The sequence below is a fragment of the Nesoenas mayeri genome (genome assembly GCF_963082525.1).
Source record: "Nesoenas mayeri genome assembly, chromosome: 4".
Classification (NCBI taxonomy): Eukaryota; Metazoa; Chordata; class Aves; order Columbiformes; family Columbidae; genus Nesoenas; species Nesoenas mayeri.
This window is the reverse complement of record NC_137540.1, coordinates 77945002-77968902: the sequence shown is the minus strand read 5'-3', so window position 1 is coordinate 77968902 and position 23901 is coordinate 77945002. Positions and strand designations below refer to the sequence as shown.

General features: G+C 69.2%; 2 protein-coding genes across 2 annotated transcripts in view; one reads left to right on the top strand and one right to left on the bottom strand.

Annotated features, from left to right (window-relative positions):
- Window positions 1-5: 5 nt before the first annotated feature.
- Window positions 6-2870, top strand: LOC308040014 (BCL2/adenovirus E1B 19 kDa protein-interacting protein 3-like). The gene is given in 7 exon segments (XM_080343823.1): window positions 6-234; window positions 236-285; window positions 858-978; window positions 1060-1171; window positions 1501-1595; window positions 1727-1876; window positions 2520-2870. Coding segments are annotated over 7 exon segments (603 nt in total). The 5' UTR covers window positions 6-208; the 3' UTR covers window positions 2569-2870.
- A 949-nt stretch (window positions 2871-3819) lies between these two features.
- Window positions 3820-23901, bottom strand: part of LOC308040078 (dedicator of cytokinesis protein 2-like) — a gene marked incomplete at both ends in the record, with an annotated part of 67270 nt that continues 47188 nt past the window's right edge. The window contains 24 exons of the mRNA XM_080343888.1: window positions 3820-3909; window positions 3983-4321; window positions 4486-4636; window positions 5019-5104; window positions 5402-5539; window positions 5639-5722; window positions 5835-6011; window positions 7304-7390; window positions 7604-7688; window positions 7784-7865; window positions 8018-8159; window positions 10193-10297; window positions 10390-10479; window positions 10984-11103; window positions 11202-11292; window positions 11403-11443; window positions 11656-11812; window positions 12360-12445; window positions 13284-13432; window positions 14426-14484; window positions 14602-14702; window positions 14823-14901; window positions 15362-15456; window positions 15703-15801. Of these exons, the coding sequence (XP_080200014.1) occupies window positions 3820-3909; window positions 3983-4321; window positions 4486-4636; window positions 5019-5104; window positions 5402-5539; window positions 5639-5722; window positions 5835-6011; window positions 7304-7390; window positions 7604-7688; window positions 7784-7865; window positions 8018-8159; window positions 10193-10297; window positions 10390-10479; window positions 10984-11103; window positions 11202-11292; window positions 11403-11443; window positions 11656-11812; window positions 12360-12445; window positions 13284-13432; window positions 14426-14484; window positions 14602-14702; window positions 14823-14901; window positions 15362-15456; window positions 15703-15801 (2733 nt within the window). The remainder of the gene's footprint in view (window positions 3910-3982; window positions 4322-4485; window positions 4637-5018; window positions 5105-5401; window positions 5540-5638; window positions 5723-5834; window positions 6012-7303; window positions 7391-7603; window positions 7689-7783; window positions 7866-8017; window positions 8160-10192; window positions 10298-10389; window positions 10480-10983; window positions 11104-11201; window positions 11293-11402; window positions 11444-11655; window positions 11813-12359; window positions 12446-13283; window positions 13433-14425; window positions 14485-14601; window positions 14703-14822; window positions 14902-15361; window positions 15457-15702; window positions 15802-23901) is intronic.

Sequence of the window (23901 nt, the reverse complement as noted above, 5' to 3'; positions counted from 1 at the left end):
CTTAAAGGGGCAATGCGATGGGGCCGGCCCCTCCCGCGCCGGGGAATGGGCGGCGGGCGGGCGCGGCGTCGGGGCGGTGCTGGCCGGGAACCGCGTGGGGGGCCGGCGTTCCCCTCGCTCCCGCCCAGCTGCGGACCCCGCGGGCCCCACTGGACGCGGCCGGTGCCCTTTTAAGACACGGGCTCCCGGTGCTGGTGGTTTTATTTACATGGGGGCTCGCGGGCGTCACGTGACTGGCTGAGCGCGGCGGCACCCGCGGGGCCATGGCGCGCGCCGGCGACGACGGTCCGTGGGGTGGGGGGGGGCAGGGGGGGATGGGATGGGGGAGGATGGGAGTGGGGATGGGGGGGGGTGGGATGGGGTGGGGTGGATGGGGATGGGGGGGGATGGGATGGATGGGGGGGGATGGGGTGGGGATGGGGATGGGGTGGGATGGGGATGGGGTGGAATGGGGATGGGGTGGAATGGGATGGGTGGGATGGGATGGGATGGGATGGGATGGGATGGGATGGGATGGGACGGGGTGGGGTGGGGTGGGGGTCCCGGGCGGGCCGGCGTGACGCGGTGTCGGGGCCGGGGGATCGCCGGGCGGGGGGTCTGGGCCAGCGGGAGTCCTGGGCGGGCTGACACGCACCGGGGTCCCGGGATGGCTGCGCGGGGGATGCGGTTCCGTGGGGGGACGCGCGCTGCGGGGTGGGGGGCGGATTAACGGGGGCACTGCAGGTGGCACTGGGGGCCGGGGAGCAGCCCTGGGCACGCTGGGGGGCCGATGTCCCGGGTCGGGTCCCGGTGCTCCCGTGGTCCCGGGCAGCGGTGCCGGGGGGGTGCGGGGGCTGTGTGGGCTGACGGCCCCCCAGGCTCCTGGGTGGAGCTGCGCTGTGCCCCAGCGCGCCCGGAGCCCGGGCGGTTCTCCTCCTGCCACGCCGACGTGGAGCAGATGCTGCTGGAGGCCCAGCTGGAGCCGGACAGCGGTGACGGGTGAGCGCGAGGAGCCCGCGCGCCTGCAGCCCCGCCCGCCGGGCGGCCCCGCCGGACCGTGACAGCGCGCTGTGTTTGCAGGGCCCTGCTGGCGCTGGGCTCCAGGGCCCGGGACGGCGACGGCGCCGGGCGGGAGAGCGAGCGGCCCCCTCCTCGCGGCCAGCCCCGTCCCGGCTGGCCCGACGTGCGGCAGGTGAGGGCTGTCCCCCCGCGCCGTGTCCCCGCCGCGCCGTGTCCCCGCCGCGCTGTGTCCCCCCATGCTGTGTCCCCCCCGCGCTGTGTCCCCCCCGCGCTGTGTCCCCCCGCGCTGTGTCCCCCCGCGCTGTGTCCCCCCGCGCTGTGTCCCCGCCGCGCCGTGTCCCCCTGCGCTGTGTCTCCGCTGTGCCATGTCCCCGCCGCGCCGTGTCCCCCTGCGCTGTGTGCCCGCTGTGCCATGTCCCCGCCGCGCTGTGTCCCCCCCGCGCGGTGTCCCCACCGCGCCGGCCATGCCGCTGCCCTCACCTGCCCTGCGCCTCCTTCCAGCAGGACGTGCCGGAGGAAGCCGACCGGAGGGAGCAACACCTGCCAGCATCCCTGACCAGGACCTGTGCCCGCCGCCCACTGCATCTCTCCCCAAAGTAAGGCCCGGGACCCCGCCAGCAGATCACAGCCTCGCTGTCGGCCCCGTCACCCTGTCCTGCTGTCCCCGTGCCCTCCTGTGTGCTCTGCCCTCGCTCCTCCTGCCCCCTTAACCGTGCGCTTTCCCCAGGGAGTTTGCCTTTGTGTGCTCCCCCCAGCCGGCGCTGTGGAGCCTGCAGGGAGGTGCAGTGGGGAGGAAGAAGAGACTTTTCAGTTCGGAGCTGCTGCTGCTCTTCATCCCCTCGCTGCTGCTCAGCCACGTGCTGACCCTGGGCCTGGGGTGAGGTTCCGACGGTGCTGCGGGCGGCGCAGGCCGGGGCTGGCCCCGCGGTGCAGTGGGACGAGCCTGGCGCTGCCTGCGCTGCCAGGGGGCCTGGCCCCAACCCGGGGCGGTGTCCGTGGGGCCGGGGGAGCGTGTCTGGGTGTGGGTCCGTGGGTGCTGTTCTGCACCGCTGCTCCCAACAGCCACGGTCTTTCCTGTGGCTGCTGCCCTCTCCTGTCACTGCTGGCCCGCCGAGGCTGGCGTGCCTGTCCCTGCGTGGGTTCCTGTCGCCCTGCAGGTGCCTGACCCCATGCAGGTCACTGTCCCCACGCGGGTCACTGTCCCCACGCGGGTCGCTGTCCTGTGCAGGTGCCTGTCCCACGCGGGTCGCTGTCCCCACGCGGGTCACTGTCCCCACGCGGGTCGCTGTCCCCACGCGGGTCGCTGTCCCCACGCGGGTCGCTGTCCCGTGCAGGTGCCTGTCCCACGTGGGTCACTGTCCCCACGTGGGTCACTGTCCCCACGCGGGTCGCTGTCCCGTGCAGGTGCCTGTCCCACGCGGGTCACTGTCCCCACGCGGGTCACTGTCCCCACGCGGGTCGCTGTCCCGTGCAGGTGCCTGTCCCACGCGGGCGCCTCACAGCCGCTCTCCCCGCCGCAGGATCTACATCGGGAAGCGGCTGGCAGCCTCCTCGGCAAACCCGCTGTGAAGAGCCGGGCTCAGCGAGGACGGCGGCCCCGCTCTGTGTGGAGGGAACCGGGCACCAGCGCAGCCCGGCTGCTCCCAGACTCCGCGTTGCGGCACACGGCGGCATCTCCCTTGTCCCTTTTTAGCCCTGGTCCAGGGAGGTGACCCCCACGTAGACAGGTCCAGGTCCTGCCGATGGCAGCTCCCTGCCGCAGGCAGCCCCACCCTCCCCAGCCCTCGGGTACGGGTCCAGGTCCCTTCTCTTTAGCACAAGACTGTAAATACGATTCCTGAGCCTGCAACACCTCATGTGAATAAAGAGCCTGTGCCAGCTCGGCAGGCAGAGCAGTGTCGGCAGCCCCGGGCCCGGCACAGCCCGGCCGCGGCAGAGGAGCGCGCGCCGGGGCCCCGTGGGCTCTCCCTGCCTTGGTGCTCTGGGGGTGCTGGGTGCTGCCCAACTGCGGAGAGGCCCCGGCTGAGCTGTGCATGGGTGGGGATGGTGCTGAGGCTCACACAGGGCGTTCAGCCCCACCACGCAGTGCCCGGCTGATCTGCAAGTCCTTTATTAGCTGGCTGCGGCCATGGCCGCATCCTGCTGCAAGCAGGTGGGCAGCGCAGGTGGCCGGGGCAGCAGCACCGTCCCGGTGCAGGCGATTGCAGCACCAGAGCCCGGCCCCAGAGCCGGCCCCGTCCAGAGGTGGCGCTGCCCAGGGCCACCGGGCGGGAGTGTTTGCCCAGGGCCGTGGGACGGGGCGGCAGTGGGACGGGGCCGCGGGACGAGGCGGCAGTGGGACGGGGCGGCAGTGGGACGGGGCGGCCGTGGGACGGGGCCGCGGGACGGGGCGGCTGTGGGCTGCAGCTGCCGCAGGTGCAGAGCAGGGGCGGGAGGAGCTCGGGTGTCGTGCGCGTGGTGGGTCTGCGGGCAGGTTGGGGTGCGGGGGCGGACAGACAGACAGACGGGTGTCCTTGGTGCAGTGCGATCACACTGGAGGGGCTGGGGGGAGCTCAGCGCCGCTCTGCATGGGGACATGTCCCGCTGCAGGGCAGGAGGGGAGCGCGGCCCCAGGGCCGTGCGGGGGCGATGTGCGTGTGGGACGGGGTGGTCCCGGCACTGGGGACACCGGGGGGGCAATGGCCGGAGCTTGGGGCAGCGGTGCCCTGAGCCGCCCGGGGGCCGGGACACGCGGGGGTCCTGTGCTGTGTGGCGCAGCGGGGCTGCGGGGCCGCGTCGGGCAGGTCGGGTAGCGCCGTTTGTCCCGGCGCCGGCAGCGGGTCAGAGCTGGGACAGCCGCCTGGACTTGGGCGGCGGCGGCGGCGGCGACTTCAGCCCTTTGTTTCCCTCCGCCGAGGGCGGCGCGGGCGGCTGCGGGCAGAGCGGCGGTTACCGGGGGCGACCGGGGGACAGGGGCCGGGGGGCCGGAGGGGCCGGGCGGTACCTTCCCCGCCGTGTCGCTGAGCTCCAGGAACGTCTCGTACACGGTGGGGCTGATCCTGCGGGGCGGCGGGGGCGCCCGGCTGGCGCTCCTCATGCGGCCGCCGAAGCCGGTGGGGGCCGGCGCCGGGGCCGGGGCCAGCCCTGCGTGGGGAAGCTGGGCAGAGCGGCCGGACCGGCGCCCCGGGGGGCAGTCGGTGTGTCCGAGGCTGCCGGGGCCAGCTCGGCACTGGGAAGGCAGTGGGGGCGCGGGGTTACCTGCGGCGCTGGGCTGCGGCTGTTTCCCGTCAGGGCTGCCGGGGCTGCTCTCGCTCACGTTGCGGGACCGTCTCCGCTTCTCGTCCTGGCGCACAGGGGCGTTCAGCGCCTCGGGGCCGGGCTGTACCGCAGCTCCCCCGCGCCTGCAGCCCTGGGGCTCCTGAGCCCCCGGCTCTGCTGCAGCACAGGGTTCCCGCCTGTCCCCAGGCCCCGGGCGCAGCAGGATGCCCGGGCGGTGCTGAGCATCACCTGGGGCTCGGGCAGCTCCGAGATGGACGGGCGTGGGTCCTGCCGGCGGTACCCGAAGAAGGTGCTGGAGCGGTTCTCTCTGCGCTCGCTCCTGCAGTCCTCACTCTCGGGGGTGCGAGGGGCCGGCTTTGGGGTCGGGGGCGTCTCTGCGCTGCGGAGCGACTGTGGCTAGTGAGGGGGGGCAGGCCGGGGGCAGCGGGAGCTGGGGACACGCGGGCCGGCACCGGCACCAGCCCCGGCACAGCTCAGCAGCGGGTGCTTGGAGGGGACAAGCGCGGATGGCTCAGGTGCCACCGGTGTCCAGGCGAGCCTGGGAGCGCACATGGGGTGTCTGCGCCCGTTCCCCCTGCACAGCACAGAGCCGCTGCGGCAGCAGGGCAGGATGGAGCCCCGAGACGTGGTTTGGCATGAAGGGAGCTGGAGGGCCGGGGAGGTGGGAGAAGCGCTCGGGGCGGGGGGGAGTGAGGATGGCCCAGCGGGGTGGGGGTGGGGATAGCGTGTCCTGGGGCCAGCGCGCCCCGCGCAGCACTCGCCTGTCCCCAGCGTTGCTCAGCCGGTCCCAGTCGGCTCCCCACGCCATGGACCGGGGGCGTCCGCTCCGACGGTCCTCGAAGCAGACCTGGGAGCACAGGGAGCCCGAGAGCCCGGAGGGAGGCGCTGCGGAGCCTCCCCGCCCTCCCGCAGCTCAGCCAGGGCCAGCAGTGCCGCCGCTGCCGCGCCACGGCGCTGCCGCCTGCCGGCGGGCACCCCGGCGACCCCCGTGCGCGGGGCCCCTCCGCCTGCCCTGCCGCTGCCGCAGCCCCGTCGAGCTGCTCCCCGCTGGCCCAGACCCGCGGCGGCTTGTCCGGTGTCATCCCATGGGGGCCGCGCACCCCCGTCCAGCCCCGGTTGTGCCGCACTGAGCGCTGGCACTCACCATCTCCCGCACCCCGTACTGGCTCTCCACCTTGGCGCGCAGCTGCGTGAAGCACTGCTCCATGCGCTCGTGGAAGGGCCGCAGGTCCTCCGTCACCTTCCGCCTGTGGATGCGGATCCCCTCGGCCAGCAGCGGGGCCTGCGGGGGGCGGGGGGTCCGCCTGGGCTCGGGGGCTCCCCGGGACAGGGGCGCCGGGGCAGCCGTCCCTCTGGTGCTGCAGGGGTGCTGGGGCTGTACCTGCCAGGCGATCAGGTCCTTCAGCTTCTCGATGTTCCCCTCATCCCCGGGGTGCTCCTGCAGGTAGGACTCCTGGAAGAAGGCCTGCAAGGGCGTCGGTGCTGCGGGCGGGCAGGGCGGGCAGGGCGGGCACGCGGCGGTGCCAGTGCCTGCGGCGGCCAGCCCCCAGCGTGCCCGTGCAGCCCCGTGTCCTCACCGTCTCGTACTTGGCGAAGCCGCCCATGACAGCGGGGTCCACGATGCCGTTGAGCAGCATGGAGAGCGGGTTGATGGGCAGGCTGGGGTCGCTCTGATGCCGATTGATCTCGCTCATAATTTTCTCATTTGTTTTCATCATGGTCTCGATGGCGTTTTCCAGGGGGGAGATGACGGTCTGTGCCCCGAAGGGAAGGTCAGCAGCCCGACCCAGAGACTGGCCCGTCGTGCCCTTGGTGGCACTGGGGCTCTCCCGGGCCCCGGGGCTGCACGTCTACCCCCCAAAGCCCCTCGGAGCCCCAGGACCGACTGCTGGAGTTGAGCCGAGGGCTCACGGGGAAGCACTGGACAGGCTGGTCCCCAGCTCCAAGCGCAGGCTGTGGGCAGGATCAGTGCTGCGGGCAGGGTCAGTGCTATGGGCAGGGTCAGTGCTGCGGGCAGGGTCAGTGCGGGCAGGGTCAGTGCTGCGGGCAGGGTCAGTGCTGCGGGCAGGGTCAGTGCTATGGGCAGGGTCAGTGCAGACAGGGTCAGTGCTGCGGGCAGGGTCAGTGCGGGCAGGGTCAGTGCTGCAGGCAGGGTCAGTGCTGCAGGCAGGGTCAGTGCAGGCAGGGTCAGTGCTGCAGGCAGGGTCAGTGCGGGCAGGGTCAGTGCGGGCAGGGTCAGTGCTGCGGGCAGGGTCAGTGCTGCGGGCAGGGTCAGTGCGGGCAGGGTCAGTGCTGCGGGCAGGATCAGTGCTGCGGGCAGGGTCAGTGCTGCGGGCAGGGTCAGTGCAGACAGGGTCAGTGCAGACAGGGTCAGTGCTGCGGGCAGGGTCAGTGCGGGCAGGGTCAGTGCTGCAGGCAGGGTCAGTGCGGGCAGGGTCAGTGCTGCGGGCAGGGTCAGTGCAGGCAGGGTCAGTGCTATGGGCAGGGTCAGTGCTGCAGGCAGGGTCAGTGCTGCGGGCAGGGTCAGTGCTGCGGGCAGGGTCAGTGCAGGCAGGGTCAGTGCTATGGGCAGGGTCAGTGCTGCGGGCAGGGTCAGTGCTGCGGGCAGGGTCAGTGCAGGCAGGGTCAGTGCTATGGGCAGGGTCAGTGCTGCAGGCAGGGTCAGTGCTGCAGGCAGGGTCAGTGCTGCGGGCAGGGTCAGTGCTGCGGGCAGGGTCAGTGCTGCAGGCAGGGTCAGTGCTGCAGGCAGGATCAGTGCTGCAGGCAGGGTCAGTGCTGCAGGCAGGGTCAGTGCTGCAGGCAGGATCAGTGCTGCAGGCAGGATCAGTGTGGGCAGGGTCAGTGCTGCAGGCAGGGCCAGTGCGGGCAGGGTCAGTGCTGCAGGCAGGGTCAGTGCTGCGGGCAGGGTCAGTGCTGCGGGCACAGCAGGACACGGTCCCGTGCTCTGGCTCCAGCTTCCTGAGCTGGGGAAGCCTGGAAGGGGCTGGGGGCTGTGCCTGGGGTTCGTGCTGCTGCCCGGCAGGGCCCCGCCCCCGCAGCCCCTCACCGTGGTGGTGGACGTCACCGCGAACCAGCGCAGGATGCCGGGCAGCGGGTACGCCGTTACGAAGGTCGTGCGCTCGATCCACATGTTCTGCGGGGAGGGCAGTTGTTACCCCGCCCTCCTCCCCGTCACCCTGGGACACCCTGGGCTCCCCGTGCGCCCGGGGGTCCCGCTCCCCCTCCCCACAGGCGCAGGACCGGGGCACCCGCTGTCTCTCCTGCATCCCCCTTCCTCCGGACACCTGGTTCCGCGCGGGTCCCCCCAGCTCTCCCCGTCCCCCCAGCCAGGGGTCCCAGCACTCACTGCAAATTCATTGTCTGGATCCTTTGGGCCTTTCTTGAAGGGCCGTGAGTAGCTGAACTTCTGGACGTGGTTGGCTTTATAGAAACTGTGGGGAGGGAAAGGGCGAAAGGCGGCGGAGGTTCCCCCCTCGCCTCCCCCCCCGCGCAGAGCCAGCGCAGCCCCGCGGTGCTGGGCACTCACTTGGTGATCTGCTCCGGGATGCTCCGGTCCTTGAACCGGCCCTTGGTGTCCTCCGCGGGCTGCACGGTGAAGCACTGGATGTCTGCGGGAGTGAAGGAGCCACGGGCACCGCCGCGGGGACGGGGCTGCGGGGAGAGGGGCCCGGGGCATCCCGGGGGCGTGCGGGACCCGCGTGGGGGCAATGGCAGAGGGAGCGAGCCGCCCGCCCACCCCGTCCCCGCGCTCGGAGGATACACTGGCCCGGGGAGCCGGTGACGTCCTGTCCAGGTGGAGACGTGGTCGTCAGCTTCTCAGCGTTGGGGAAGGGGCTCAGCAGCCGCAGCTCGAAGTCCTCCCGCCGCTCGTACTCCTTGCCCCGGTAGATGAAGACCTTGTTCTGGGGGGAGGAAGGCGGCAGCGGGTCCCAGCGCTGCGACGCCCTCACCGTGCTCAGCTGCGGTGAGCCCGGCGGCAGGTGCTGACAATGCTGAGCCCCCCGCCCGCAGTGAGCCCGGCGGCAGGTGCTGACAATGCTGAGCCCCCCGCCCGCAGTGAGCCCGGCGGCAGGTGCTGACAGTGCTGAGCCCCCAGCCCACAGTGAGCCCGGGGGCAGGTGCTGACAGTGCTGAGCCCCCAGCCCACAGTGAGCCCGGGGGCAGGTGCTGACAGTGCTGAGCCCCCAGCCCACAGTGAGCCCGGGGGCAGGTGCTGACAGTGCTGAGCCCCCAGCCCACAGTGAGCCCGGGGGCAGGTGCTGACAGTGCTGAGCCCCCCGCCCGCAGTGAGCCCGGCGGCAGGTGCTGACAGTGCTGAGCCCCCAGCCCACAGTGAGCCCGGGGGCAGGTGCTGACAATGCTGAGCCCCCTGCCCACAGTGAGCCCGGGGGCAGGTGCTGACAGTGCTGAGCCCCCTGCCCGCAGTGAGCCCGGGGGCAGGTGCTGACAGTGCTGAGCCCCCAGCCCACAGTGAGCCCGGGGGCAGGTGCTGACAATGCTGAGCCCCCAGCCCACAGTGAGCCCGGGGGCAGGTGCTGACAATGCTGAGCCCCCAGCCCACAGTGAGCCCAGGGGCAGGGGCAGGTGCTGACAGTGCTGAGCCCCCTGCCCGCAGTGAGCCCGGGGGCAGGTGCTGACAGTGCTGAGCCCCCTGCCCGCAGTGAGCCCGGGGGGCTGGCTCGGGCAGCCGAGGGTCTGCAGGGACCATCTGTGGCTGCGCACAGAGCGACCGGGGTCTGTGGTCGGTGGATACAGAAACCCACTCAGAGGAAGCACAGAGCCCCTGGCACCCGCTGTGACCTCGATGACAACGATGACGCCCTCACCGCAGCTGTTACAGCGGGTGGGAAGATAAGGACAAACACTGCGATGGAGGAGAGCCAGCGAGCACGCCAGGTTACTGGTACATGAGTGGATTAAAAACCTATGGAATGTGGCAGCAGTGAATGGGGGGGACTCTGCTTTCATCCGCAGGTGTGCAGGTGTGTGTGTGTGTGTGTGGCTGCAGGTGTGTGTGTGTGTGGCTGCAGGTGTGTGTGTGGCTGCAGGTGTGTGTGTGGCTGCAGGTGTGTGTGTGTGTGGCTGCAGGTGTGTGTGTGTGTGGCTGCAGGTGTGTGTGTGTGTGTCTGCAGGTGTGTGTGTGTGTGTGGCTGCAGGTGTGTGTGTGTGTGGCTGCAGGTGTGTGTGTGTGTGGCTGCAGGTGTGTGTGTGTGTGGCTGCAGGTGTGTGTGTGTGTGTGGCTGCAGGTGTGTGTGTGGCTGCAGGTGTGTGTGTGTCTGCAGGTGTGTGTGTGTGTGTGTCTGCAGGTGTGTGTGTGTGTGTGTGGCTGCAGGTGTGTGTGTGGCTGCAGGTGTGTGTGTGTGTGTCTGCAGGTGTGTGTGTGTGTGTGTCTGCAGATGTGTGTGTGTGTCTGCAGGTGTGTGTGTGTGTGTGTGTCTGCAGGTGTGTGTGTGTGTGGCTGCAGGTGTGTGTGTGTGTGTCTGCAGGTGTGTGTGTGTGTGTCTGCAGGTGTGTGTGTGTGTGTGTCTGCAGGTGTGTGTGTGTGTGTCTGCAGGTGTGTGTGTGTGTGTGTGTGGCTGCAGGTGTGTGTGTGTGTGTGTCTGCAGGTGTGTGTGTGTGTGTCTGCAGGTGTGTGTGTGTGTGTGTGTGGCTGCAGGTGTGTGTGTGTGTGTGTGTGTCTGCAGGTGTGTGTGTGTGTGTGTCTGCAGGTGTGTGTGTGTGTGTGTGTGTGTGTGTCTGCAGGTGTGTGTGTGGCTGCAGGTGTGTGTGTGTGTGTGTGTCTGCAGGTGTGTGTGTGGCTGCAGGTGTGTGTGTGTGTGTGTGTCTGCAGGTGTGTGTGTGTCTGCAGGTGTGTGTGTGTGTGGCTGCAGGTGTGTGTGTGTCTGCTGGCCCGGTGCTGGCCCGGTGCTGGCCCGGTGCAGCCCGGCGCCCTCACCCGCAGGAAGGTGGGGAAGCCTTGGCCATAGTAGCCCACGGCGAAGTAGTCCGGGCTGGGCCGCAGCACCTTCAGGATCTTCTCGTAGAACTTGGCCTCCCGCTGCTGCAGGGACAGGGGCAGGAGTGGGGCCGGGGTGCCGTGGGACGGAGCCCTGCAGCCCCCATGGCTCGCATCCCCCACCCACGGGCACCCACCAGGATGTCACTCAGCATCTCATAGTCAAAGACTTCGCTCTCGTACTGCTCCGCCAGCTCCTTGCAGATGTGGATGGCCTCCTCCCACATCTGCGGGGGGGCGGGCGCCCGCGGTGCGGGGTGAGCTGTGGCGGGGCAGGGCCCTCCAGAGCAGACCAGCCCGTGCTGGTCCGGCTGGGGCCGGCGGGCAGCAGGACGTGGCTTCTGCTGTGCCAGCACCAGAGCCCCCGCCACACGCAAAACCCGCTGCTGGGTGTCCCTCTGCTGGCCCGGGCCATACAGGGGCTGGGCTGGGCTGGGCTGGGGTGGGAGGGGGTGGGATGGGATGGGGTGGAGTGGGATGGGATGAGGCAGGATGGGATGAGGTGGGATGGAATGGGATGGGGTGGGATGGGATGGGGATGGGATGGGGTGGGATGGGGTGGGTGGGAAGGACAGCTGCAGCAGCTGGGCAGCGCGGGGACCATCCAGCCCCCCGGCAGCGGGTGGTGTGTGGCCTGTGCTGAGGTTGGGGGGCTCGGCGCAGGGGCCAGTGGTGGCCAAGGAGCCGGGCGGGACAGGGCCAGGGGCTGCCGCGGTGCACGCCGCGCTTACCTTGCCCTGGTCGAAGTAGTTGATGATCTGGTTGTACAAAAACTCCTTCAGCTGGCGCTGGGTGCGCAGGCTGGGGCTGTGCAAGCCCTGCATGGGGGCTGTGTTTGCCTCGTCCGACCACTGCAGAGGCGGGGGGGCTGTCACGCCGAGCCCCTGCACCCCTAGGTCCCCCCACACGCCCCACGTCGACTGCAGCCCCCATGTCCCCCCGTGCCCACCTTGAGCAGCCGGGCGTGCAGCAGCAGGGTGTAGGCTCCCTCCGTGTAGTTCTCGTAGCTGATGTGCAAGTCCTTCAGCTTGTACAGGTACCTGGGGTGCGGGACCGTGCGCGGGGCACAGCGGCCGGTGTGGGCGCGGGTGGGGCAGCGTGGAGCGCAGGGACCCCCCGGCGCCGCCGGGCTCCCCGCGGCCGTGCTCACCTGATGTACATGGCCTGGCGGTCGATCTCCTTGTAGAAGTTCTGGGGAAAAGCAGACGGGGCTCCGTCAGCAGCGCCGGGGGGCACGTGCTGCACCGCCCGCGCTTCGCTCCGGGTCACGGTGCGGCCGGGACCGTCCCACGGGGGCACCGTGTGTAACCCATCCCTGCTCTGCCAGGGCCACCGCGGGACCTGGGGCACGTGGGGCTGAGCCCCGCTGGCGCTGGGGCGCTGGGGGACGGGGAGGTGCCCACCAGGAGGTTGACGGTGCAGCTCATGCTGTAGGTTTTGTTCTCGTCGTTCATCACCGCCCGGTAGTCAAGGAGCCGCTCCAGGAGCCCAGTTACCAGCGCCACAAAGTTCTCCCCAGGCTTGGCCAGCTCGGGGTGTCCCCGGCAGCAGCTGAGCAGGCTGGGGACAACAGGAGGCTCTGGTCTGGCGCACGCTCAGCTCCACAGCCATCCCAGCAGTGCCCCGGCTCCGTGCCTCGAGGTGCTGGGGGGGCAGGACCCCCCGAGGAGGGTCAAAAAGCAACAGCTGGTCTGCAGCACACAGAGCCAGGACCGCGCTGTCCCCAGCAGCCACCGCAGGGCTGGGGAGGCGCCCGATGGCCCCAGCTGCCCCGCACTCCGGTCTGTGACAGACACCGGGCAGGAGCATCACCTGGGGCAGGGCAGGGGCGTCACCAGCGCAGGGACACGGCGCAGGGACACGGCGCAGGGACACGGCGCAGGGACACGGCACGGGCAGGGCAGGGCTGGGGACAGGCCGGGCAGCGCCGGTGCACAAGGGACGTGTCGCTGCCTGGGCAGCAGGTATTTTCTGCTCAGGTCCCGCTGCCCCGAGACGTGTGCGGGGCCAGAGCACAGCGGAGCGGTGCCGGGGGCCTGGCCGGGGCAGGGGCGCGGTGGGCGGCGAAGGGGCGCGCGCGGCTGCGGGGGCATCCCGGCACACTCACATGCTCTCGAACAGCTGCTTGTACTGCTCGTCGCCCCGGCCGCCCTCCACCTCGCTGTCCAGCTTGCGCAGGATCTCATCCTCAAACTGCGGACGAGCGTGAGCGGGGCCGCGGGCGCGCCGGGCTCAGCCCCGGGCTGGCACAGCTGCGCCGCTGGACGTGGCCGCGGCACCGGGGTGGAGCGGCTGCGGCTGGAGCCAGCGCGGGTCCCAAACAGCCGCGGCCCTTCCCCAGCGGCACAGACTGTCCCTCTGTCCCCTCCCAGGCGGAGCGAGTCCCCGGCTGCCCCGGCACAGAGGGGTCTCATCCTGCTCCCCAGGTCCCCGTGCGGCAGCAGAGTGGCTCAGGGCCACCCTCTGTGAATGCCTCGTGCCCCTGGCCCTGCCGGGCCCAGGCCGGCGCTGCCGTGGCTGCGGAGCCGGGAGCGAGCGGGGCCGGGAAGGGGCTCCGGCAGGACCGGGTTACCCTGGCACTGGGGACAGTCCCAGCCCCTCTCCCCCCACGGGACACCCCAAACGGGCAAAGCGCTTCTGCCTCGGCAGAGACAAACGCCACCTCGGCACGAACTGAAGAAGCCTCTTGCATGGAGAAAGCTCAGGGCAGCGAGGGAGGACGAGTGGAAACACAGCAGTTCATACTGAGCTCGCCTCCCACCTGCTCTTGTTTCCAGGGACCAGCTGAGTGACACCAGACCTGTCCCTGCTGGTCCCTGGGAAACTCTGTGTCACCCAGCGGCTCTCCCTGCTCTCGTGTCCCTTCCAGCTCCAGTGTCCCTGTCCCTTGTCCTGCCCCCTGCAGTCCCACATCCCAGGGTGACAGGGAGGCTGAGCACCGCTCGCCCACCCCAAAGTGCTGGTTCCACCCCGTGAGGAGCAGGACCTGGCCGCGCTGGCCCCGCCATGGCCCCCGCAGCCCAGCGCTCACCCGGCTGAAGCTCCGGGTCAGCTCGTACTCGCAGAGCATCATGTCGAAGAAGATGGGGATGGTGGACTTGCGCAGCTCCAGCTCCGGCACCAGCGTCATCTCCAGGATGGGGCCCACCATGCCCGGGATGAACTCGATCTTGCGCTGGCCTGGGGGTGCAGGGAGGGCTGGGGGCTCCTGCGGCTGCTCCCTGGGGCCAGCCCTGGGCCCGCAGCTGCGACGGGCGGCGGCGCGGGGCGGAGGAGGGCAGCGGTGCCAGGAGAGCCGGCACAGCCAGGCTGGGCGAGTGGCAGGACCCGGTACCGCGTCCCCCCTGCCCAGCCCTGGGATGCTGCGGCAGCGTGACCTGCGCTGCGCGGGGACGCAGAGACAGCAGGGCCCGCGGGGCCGGGAGCGGGGACGCAGGGCTGAGCGCAGGTGCAGCCCGAGAGGAGGCTGCCCGCAGGGACTGTGAGCTTGTGAGCCTCGCACACCCGCACCTCGCACACCCACACCTCGCACACGCGCAGCCTTGCACACCTGCACCTCGCACATCTGCACCTCGCACACCCACACCTCACACACGCACAGCCTCGCACACCCACACCTCGCACATCCACACCTCGCACACCCGCACCTCGCACACCCGCACCTTGCATGTGCACAGCCTCGCACACCCGCACCTCGCACATCCGCACCTCGCACATGCGCACCTCGCACACCTGCAGATGTGCACATTCCATGGGCTGACACCTCCTGCAGATTGCACACCCGCAGATTGCACACCCACAGATTGCACACCTGCAGATTGCACACCCGCAGATTGCACATCCACAGATTGCACACCTGCAGATTGCACATCCACAGATTGCACACCCGCAGATTGCACACCTGCAGATTGCACACCCGCAGATTGCACACCCGCAGATTGCACACCTGCAGATTGCACATCCGCAGATTGCATACCCGCAGATTGCACACCCGCAGATTGCACACCCGCAGATTGCACGTCGGCAGCCTCGCACACCCTGCTCACGCCTGCAGGCTCCCGTGCCCCACACGGAACATCCTGCTCCCCAGCCCCCGTTTTGGGGACAGTGCCGATGGCTGCCAGCCTGCGGGGGCTCACCAGCCTCCTCACGGCCGGGCACCCTGCGGCTCACCTAGGTTGTACCACATGTCCCGGATGGAAGCTCCGATGGCGGCTCTCATGTCGCCGTACCTGCCGGACGGCTGTGGCTCAGCACGGCCCTGCAGCCCGCGCGTGCAGCAGCCCGGGGCGCAGGGCGGGGGCGCGGAGTGCGGCGCTGGGGCGCTGCCCGAGGGGACGGCGACTCACTTGGCCAGGATGCTGCTGCGCTTGGCCTGGGAGAAGTTCTCCAGCTGCAGCGAGTCCTGGGTGAGGAAAGCCACGGCCAGGTGGAAATAGTTGTTCCAAAGCTGCAGTGAAAACACAGGGTGATGGCCGGCTGGGGGGGCAGCCTGGCCCCCCACCGCAGCACCGCAGGCCAGGCCGGGTCCCCTCCCTGTCCCCACAAGGCACAGGCAGCAGCCGCTCACCTGCAGCTCGAAGCTGCTGTTGCTCAGGAACATCTCCCTGAGGGTCACGCCAAAGTGGTTGATGGCACGCAGGAACTCCCTGTGGGGCGAGTGGGCGCTGAGCGGCACCGACCCGCGGGCAGGGCCGGGCTAGTGGCTCCCGGCAATGGCGAGGAGCGGTGCTGCGGGGCGGCAGGCCCGGCAGCGCCGGGGCTCGCAGGGTGCTCCTGCCTGCACCCGCGCCCAGCTGGGCCCTCCCGCCCGCTGCGGTGCAGCCCCGGGGTGCACCGGTCCTGCACCCACACCATGCACCCGCTTCCCGCTGCCCCCGGAGACCCCCAGCGCAGCGAGGGGCTGCAGAGCAGCTCTGCCACCCGGCTCCCGGACTGTCCCCGGGCGGCAGGGGCGGCCAGAGCTGCCCGAGCCAGCCTGAGCGGGGACCGGGGCTGAGCAGCCCCAGGCTGGCTGGCGCGGCCGAGCTGCCGTGAGCTGCCGTTCCTGCCCAGATCCCAGGTCCTCATGTCCCAGCCCAATGTCCCTCCCGGCCCCAGGGTCCTCACCGGTTCTGCACCATGTTCATCACCACCCAGTCGCAGGGATACACCGTCTTGCCGATCAGGTCCTTGAAGAGGATGAAGGTCTCCATGAGGAAGTCCTGCGGGGAGGAGACATCAGGACACCATCCTGGGGCGATGCTGCGCTGAGCACCGGGGCTGGGAGCAGCCTCGCCACCTGGCAGCGAGAGCTTCACCTCTGCGGGCCAGGACGTGGGCTGTGCCGGGGACCGGGGCAGGCGGCGCCAGCGCCAGGGCACTGGGACCAGGGAGATGCCCCAGCTGGGACACGGGAGGGGAGGCAGCGGGGTGACGGAGCGCCCGGGTCTCGCTGCAGCAGCACTCACCATCAGCTCGGGCTGGGAGGGGAACGTCTTGATGTAGGAGCTGTAGTGGTCCTTGTCCATCTGGCTCAGGATGGCGGCCATGCAGGCCACATAGTGGCTCTGGGGAGAGGGTGGGTCAGGGTGGTGGCACCACGGGGTGTGCTGGGGACAGCGGGGTGTCCCCCGTGCCCGGCACCGCAGGGCGTGCAGGGGCCCTGAGGGACCTGTGCACCCACCCGTGTTGCTCCAGGCAGCTCCCAGCCCAGGTCCCGCCGCTCCGGCGCCCCGGCCCGGCGCGGTGCGCTCCTCCCCAGCTCTGCAGAGCCCCCTCCTGCCCGCTCAGCCCAGCCCCCGCCAGCCCCTGCGGGACAGCTCTGACACCCGCTGTGGTGCTGAGCGGACACAGATGTGACTCTCTAGGATGTTTGCTGCAGCGTACATCTGAAATTTTTAAGGTAATTTAAGGCAACATGTGGATGTAAGTGCATTTCTAAAATGGCAAGCAGCTCCTGCCTGGAGGCCGATATACCTCGACCGCCTCCAGCAAAGGGTCCCAAACAGAGCCACGGTCCCCGCTCCTGCTGCGGGTGCTCAGCTGCGCTGCAGACGAGCCGTGCGGCGGCGCCGCGGGCTGCCCGGGCACCCGGCTCTGCCGGAGCTCTGCTCAGCTGCGGCACCCGTGCGTCGAGCAGCGCGGGTGGCGGGTCCAGCTTCCCCTCAGCCAAACAGCACGTGTTCTTGACCACACTTCTAAGGCAGAACCTGAGTCTGCAATAGACTTCAAGCAGTTTGAGTATTGGCTGGTTGAGGAAGCTTTGCTCTGGGGACAAAGCGTCAGGAACCGCTGTCAGGAGTCCCCACACGCGGTCACCCGGTCCAGCCACCGCAGCGGCACAGCCGATGTGCGGAGAAGCTGTTTGCCCTCAGCAAGGGTGCTGGGACCACACGGACTGCACCGGAGCCACACACCAGGGAAAACAGCCCGGCCCCCTGGAACTGCCATGGTGTGCCAGAGCCTGGGACGGACCAGGTCACCGCAGCACGGTGGGACACCCGGCACTGCTGGGGCTGAGCTGGGCCAACGGTTGGGCATGAGGGCATCTGATGTCTCCTGTTGTCTTGAATCCTGGGGCAGCTCTGCGCCCCTCATGCCAAGAAAGGGCTTGAGGTGCTGGAGCGAGTGAGAGAAGGGAACGGAGCTGGTGAGGGGCTGGAGCACAAGTGTGATGGAGCGGCTGAGGGACCTGGGGGTTCAGCTGGAGAACAGGAGCTGAGAGGAGACCTTCTGATCTCTGAACTGCCTGAAAGGAGCTTGGAGCCAGGGGGGTCGGGCTCTGCTCCCCAGGAACAAGCGCCAGGAGCAGAGGAAACGGCCTCAAGTTGCGCCAGGGGAGGTTGAGGTTGGATGTGGGAACAATTTCTTCCCCAAAGGGCTGTGGGGCATTGGAACAGGCTGCCCAGGGCAGTGCTGGAGTCACCATCCCTGGAGGGCTGGACAGACGGACATGAGGTTCTCAGGACATGGTTTAGCAGCTGCTGCCTGTGATCAAGGCCCCGGGCTCACCCCCTGGCCCCTGGGCAACCCCGGGAAGGGCAGCAGGGTGCGCGGGGATCCCTGCGGGACGTGGCCACGACCAGCCCTGGCTGCCCTCAGCACACGGGCAGGTTTGCAGGGAATCATTTTGTGAAAAGCGAACAAATAAAACCCCAAGAGATCTCAGTGCTTTCAGCATCAAAGTGAAGGCACAGAGCTGCGGCTTCCCTGCTGATCGCCGGCACGCAGCAGCGCCGGCAGCCCCTGCGCACCGGGAGGCCGCGCGCGCCGCAGCGGTCCTGCAGACACCAGGTACCGCTGCCCCGGGAATGCCAGCCAGCACAGCTCTCCGGGAAGCTGGAGCGGGTCCCTCCTCACGGCGCAGCGTGACCTGCTCCCACCACCCCGCACTCTGCAAGGGAGCAAGCACCGGGCGCCGGCAAAGTGGAGAATACCACAAATCCACCCGCGTTCCCTGAGCGTTCGTGTCCATGTCACCACAGGGCCCTGGTGTCAGGGTCCCCGTCCCCACGGCCACCGCCCAGCCGTGCAGCCCCCGGGCAGAGCTGCACAGCCCAAGCCCCGGCTGAGGTTCTGGGGACATTTCACGTGCCAGCCAGGGGTGGACATCACCCACCATCACCGCGCACAGAAGTGCAGCTCAGCCCCACAGGGGACATGGGGCAAGGCTGGAATGTCACAGGAGGAAACTTTTGTAGCAAGACAGGCTGTTCTGGGGATTTGATGAGATTAGCTCAGTCATGTGGAAAGAGCTGTTCTGGTGGCTGCTAGAATTATATTCAGGTGAACTCCCTGCACTGCCCACAACTTCTTCAGGGGAAACTGTATTTACATTTAAATTACATTATCGGGAGCCACACATGGAAGCAGTGCTACACATACGGATGTGGCTTGTCCTGTGGATGGCACACGTGTGGGGACCAGTCCCAGGGGCCACCCAGCACACGGTCCCCAAACCCCCCGCGCGGTCATAGACATGAAGGGTCCCAGACCGCCCCAGCCGAGGCACAGTCCCGCTGCCCAGCGCCCCCCGGAGCCACCGCACCAGCTGCTGCGGCCCCGGCACAGCCCCGCGGGGCAGCGGATGCCCCGGGAGTGCAGCCACCGCACCGCCCGGTGCGCCGGGCCCGGCCGGCAGGCTGCCGGTGCCGGGCTGCGGGGCACGGCGGGTTCCCCGCCGCAGGGCTCCCCGCGGGCACCCCGGCCCCACGTCCGGGCAGCCCCACCGCCACCGCCCGCCCGCCGCTCCGGCGCCGCCACCGGCTCCGCCCCCGCCGGCCCCGCCCCGGTACCGGCGATCCCGCGCGGCTCCGCCCCGCCGTGCTCCGCGCCCGCCGCCGTCCGACCCGCGCCGCTACCGCCGAGCACCAGGTACCGGGCGGGCTGGGAACGGGGCCGCGGGCGGCGGAGCGGAGCGGAGCGGGGCGGAGCGGGGCGGGGCGGCGGCCGGGCCGGGCTCGGCTCTGTGGGCATCGGCCCTGCGGCGCCCGCTCCCTGCGTCGGCAGCGCCGGGGGGGCACGCGGGGGGTACCCGGGCCGGGACCGGGACCGAGGGCGGCGCGGGCAGCTGGAGAGGCGCGGCAGCCCCGGCCCGGGGCTGGGCGGGGACCCTGCGGCCGGAGCGGAGCGGTTCAGGGAGCCCCCAGACCGGGAGCCGCGGCGGGGCGGGGACCCCGGGGCGGTTCGGGCGCCGCGGGGACTGGGTCGCGGAGCCGGGCTGGGCGGGCGGGACCCCGGTGCCCGGGCGTTCGTGCGCCATCCACCGCTCCGCCGGTGCGCGGTGCCCGACCCCGTTGCGCTCCCCCGGTCTCCTCCTCGTCTGCCCCGCCACGGAGCCGGAGCTGCGCGGGACGCCCCGCAGCCAGGGAGCCGGTGACACCCCCCCCGAGCGCCCCGTGCCAGGCACCCTGCCCTGGGCACCCGCACCCGGGGGGCTGGTGACACCGGGCACCGAGCAAGCCGCTGGCTGCCATGGCCGGGGTCTCAGGGGGACACAGCCACACTGGGGCGGTGGCGCGGAGTGCAACCAAGGGAGATAAACCCCTGAGGAGACCCCCGGGCCAGGCCCCCGCCCCGCTGCCCGCGGTGCCGCCCGGCCGCGGCAGCTCCGCTCGCAGCAGCCCGGAGCGGGGCTGTGGGAGGGAGCCGCGCTCCGGGCGCCGCTCAGCCCGGCTGGCTGGCGCTCTGCTCGCCCTCGTTAGGAGACGCGTCCATCAGCCTGGGCTGTGTTGGGCTGACACGTGTGCACGCGTGATCTCGGGGATGTCACTTTGTGTAGCGCACGCCGCGCTGATGCCGGCCGAGGGTACGGCTGCTCGGGCTGGAGGGATTCAGCCCACGTTGCTCCCAGCGGCTTCCCAGCGCCGTGCTCTGCGCTCAAGGCCTTTGCGTTCTGCCAGCGGGGCTCCGGCAGCCGCTGAGGCGGGAGCGGAGCTGGGTACAGCCCCAGCTGCTCCCCATGAAACCGGCGTGTGCAGCTCTTGGGGCTGCTCCAGCCCCTCTCGTCCCCGCAGGAGTGCACACAGAGCGCAGCTGGAGCCGCGGCTCTTGGCGGGGGTGCGGGGGGAGCCCGGAGAAGGGGTCTCTGTGGAGCCGTTTTCTGTTGGGAGCATGAGGCGGACACGTCTGAGTAATCGCCGGAACCCGGGCTTTGCCGTGCGTGCCCGATGGGGACAGCGGTGTCGGCCGGGCTGCTCTCCGAGGCACGGAGCAACCTCGCCAGCTTGTACTCGGGCAGTGTCCTCACTCGTCACCTCCCTGGGCACAGCGGTGAGCCCTTGGGCCAGCCGCGGGGCAGGGCTGCTGGGGACCGCCGGCTGCGCTCCTGCTGTCCTGCCCCAGCACGTCTGCTCTGCAGGAACCGTTTGGTCCTTCCCGTGCACTCCGAGGAGTGGAGAGGATTTAAATGCAGAAGCTCCTTTAGACTGAGGTTATCTTCTTCATGAATTGTAATTACTATCACTATTTAATAGTGTGGTAGCATCCAGAGGCCACAAATAATTAGCGGGTCTATTCCCTTCTGTAGTAACAATGCTGTCTCAGTCCTGACTGGTGCTTTTGGACGGAGTCTCTCTTACGTGTTTACAAGGATGGTCTGTGTCATCCCGGCTGTCTAGTTGGTGGGGAAACCGAGGCACACAGCGAAGAAAGACACTTGCTAATTCCTAAATTCCCCCAGAAGCCAGTGTTGTCTAAAGCTCGTACAGGGGGAGGGGGTGGCTGCTCGGTGGCACCGGGAATCCACTTAAAGGCAGGAATTGGTATTCTGAGATGGCGTTGTCCCTACCTGTGCCGGGAGGCTGCAGCCGCAGCGGCCGCTGCGCCGGGCGAGCGCGATGGGACGTGGGTTCCCGGGGGATGGGACGGGGCTGCGGGGGACACTGCGCCCGCACTGCTGCACACAGGGTCAGCCGCGATGCTGCCGTCGCCTCCGTCAGCTGCTGGGCAGCGAAGCCTTTCCAGCTTTCTCCATACTGTGCTTTTTGGACAGCTTGTGGCTTCCTAACGACATTTCTGGTGTGTGGAGGAGCACACGGAGTCCCAGTCTGCCAGGGCTCCCCGGGCCCGCCGGCTGCTCCGCTCGCTGGGGCCGTTTGGCTCCAGATGGGCGCAAGCGCCTTCCCCGAGGGGTGCAGCGTTCCTGTCCAGGTGCAGCATTCCTCACCGGGGAGCGCGGGGCTGCGGGAACACTTGTGATGAGCCGCAGGTCCAGTGACCAAAGCCTTTGGGCCGTGTCCTGCTCCCCCTGCCCTGTCAGCCCTGCAGGAGCAGCGTGTCAGAGGCGCCAGCAGAGCCTGCATGCTTTGGTGCTGGGCACCGGCCGAGCTCTGCCACTCTCTGCGCTGGGTCTCACATCCGTGCGGCCACGCAAGGCGTTTGGGACACGGAGGAATGTGACAGCGCCCACGTCACGTTTGCCGGGAAGGAAGCAGCCAGACAGGGCGTTTGCTCCTCCCGCGGTGGCCCCTCTGGTAGCCCCTGGGAAAGGTGCTGAGCCGCGGTGCCAAGGACGCCCACCGGCTCCTCCGCGGGGGTGGCTGAGGGAGGACGTGGGTCCTCTGACCTCGTCCTGCTCCATCCGGGCTGCGTGCCACGGTCTGCCCGTGTTCCTGTGCACAGGTCACCCTGCCTCTTCAGGTGCCCTTTGAAATGGTGACACCAGTGCTCCTGTGCGGGCAAGGAGAGGGGGGAGCACGCGGGCAGCACCAAGAACAGAGACACGACTGCCATGACAGCCCTATTAGCGTCCACGGGAGACAGAGGAATATTTGCCTTCTGCAGGTTTCTGGAGCTTTGTGCTTGGCTGTGTCTCCTGACCACATCGAGTCTCCGTCTGACAGTACCAGCGTATCTGTAGCTGACAGAGCGATGCGAGCGCAAGTCCACAACCTCTGTGTGGTGGGAGGAGGAGCTTGCTGCTCTGTCCCTCGTTGCTGGGATCCCTTCCGTGGGGCATCCGCCGTGGTGCATGGCAAGGGCGGCCGGGAGCCTCATGCAGCCCCCGAGAGGTGCCGCAGGGTGCCCGGGGGCGCTGGCACTGCGGGGATGGGGTGACGGGATCCCGGCTCCAGCGGGTGCCCAGAGCCGTCTCCTGGGCCGCGTGGCGGGGAGTCACTAACGTTCTGCAGAGCGCTTCAGCCAGTGACCTGAATAGCGACGCGCGGATCCCTCGGCTCACGCGAGCTGCTGCTTGCACCAGCCCCGGCTGGCGCAGGGAGGAGCGGGAGTCGGTGACTCCCTGGAGGCCCTGGCAATGGTGCCGGGGTGCTGCAGGGCGGGGGGCACCCCGGACACTGCCCGGCACAGGGGCCGTACCCGTGCCTCAGCCGGGCCAGCGCGCTGTCTGCAGCAGAGCCCGGTGTCTGCAGAGCACGAGGACCCGAACCCTCTGGCAGGGAGGAGGTTCAAGTGCTGCGGGTGTGGAGGAGGCTGCGGGGGCCACGGGGACACAAGGAGCTGTCCCTGGGGATCCTGGCAGAGCGGGCTTTGCTGCGTCCTGCAGAGCGTGGCCGTACGGAGAACGTTCGTCCTGTCCGTGAGTGCACGAGGACGCGGAGCGGGGAGCGGAGCGCTCGGCGGGAGCGCGGTGCTGGCGCGAGCACCGGCGGTGTGACTGGCCGTGATTAAGTGCCCGCAGGAAATGAGAAGGTCTGCGAGCCGCCGGGCGCTGGAACAGCCTCCAAGAGAACCACGAGGGCAGGCCACGAGCTGGCTTCGTGGTGGGGCTTCCACAGCGAGGAACCAGATTTGGGTTTGCTCGCTGCCCGAGGAGATGCTCTTAGTCCTCCAACCGCAGGTCCCACAGATGCTCCAATCCGAGTACAAACACATCGAGCCCTTTCGGAGCCAAAGCGGGATTAAGCTCTGCTGCTGAGGGCCGTGTCCTGAGCCCGGCTCCTGCTGGCGCTCGGCCGAGAGCGAACGCCTCATCCTCCAGTGCCACTGCACCCCTGGCCCTCCCAGGGACCGGGAGAAGCAAAGGTCTTGTCCCAGGAGGAGCCGTTGTACCCAGCGAGTGGAGCTGGGTAATTAGCTGTTCTCTTCTGCCGTTCCCGGAGAATATGACTTCCTCCTCATAAATCTAATCTCTCAGCTTCCTGCGTCTTGAGGAGAAGATTTATGTGTCTGCTCTGGTTCTCCCTCTGCCACAGACATTGCCAGGAAGGCGAGGTGGAGGATGGGTGGCCGGGGGCGGGCAGGACTGCTGGTGGCTGCGGGGCAGCTGGGCTGTCCCTCGGTGGCCCTGGCCCTGCTGCTCGGTGGCCGCGGCGGCTGTGCCCAGCAGCCTCCTGGTCCCTCCCGAGCCCGAGCCGGGAGGAATGGCTGAGCTGGGCCCTGCTGCCCCGGAGGAGGAGGCAGCTGGAGGCTTCCCCTGCGCCCCGCAGGGCTCCGTTCCTCTGAGCTCCTGCAGCCCCGGAGACGCGAATCTCAAGATACAAACCCAGAAGATTTAGGGTCTCTGTCTCACAAAATTCACCATCGGGTGCCCCAGTCGCAGAGCCACTGGCTCTCCCAGGGGACCCACAAGCCTGCTGCAGCGGCAGCGGGAGCTGACGGCACCGCAGAGCACAGGGTGGTGAGGACCGGGGTTCGGACCCACCATCCCAAGTGTCACGGCAGGTTCACGGACCTGAAGGGCCGGGATGGCAGCCGGGCTGACGCGGGGCGCGGAGCCCCGGCCCTGCTCACACAGCCCCTGGTTCTGAGGAGCGTTTGATGTCTGCGGGCAGCGAGGACAATCTGAGGACTGCGTGGGCGCTGGCACCCGACGTGCAGCGCTGCCCATGGGCAGGTCGTAGGAAACCGTCCCTGGCAGTTCCTGGGCTTGTTCAGCAGAGACGTCACTCGCAGCCGGACCGAGAGCCCGTCGTTGAAGCACCTGTGTCATCTATTGCATTAGAGTGGCATCGCCTGGTTTCATCCGTTCATCATCTGATGTGACCTGCTGCCTCACCTCATTCACGAGAACTGCAGGACAAAAACACTCAGACCTTAAAAAATTGCCAAGACGGAGGATCGGCCGCCGTGCGAATCCTTTCGAGCTGCTGGAGCGCTGGCTGGCCCCACGTTTTAAGTCACTCCTGACTGTGCTGAGCCCCGGTTTTCAGTGTTTTGCCGCCCAAGGCCCCCGCAGCAGAGACCCCTCCTGCACGGCTCCGCTCCCC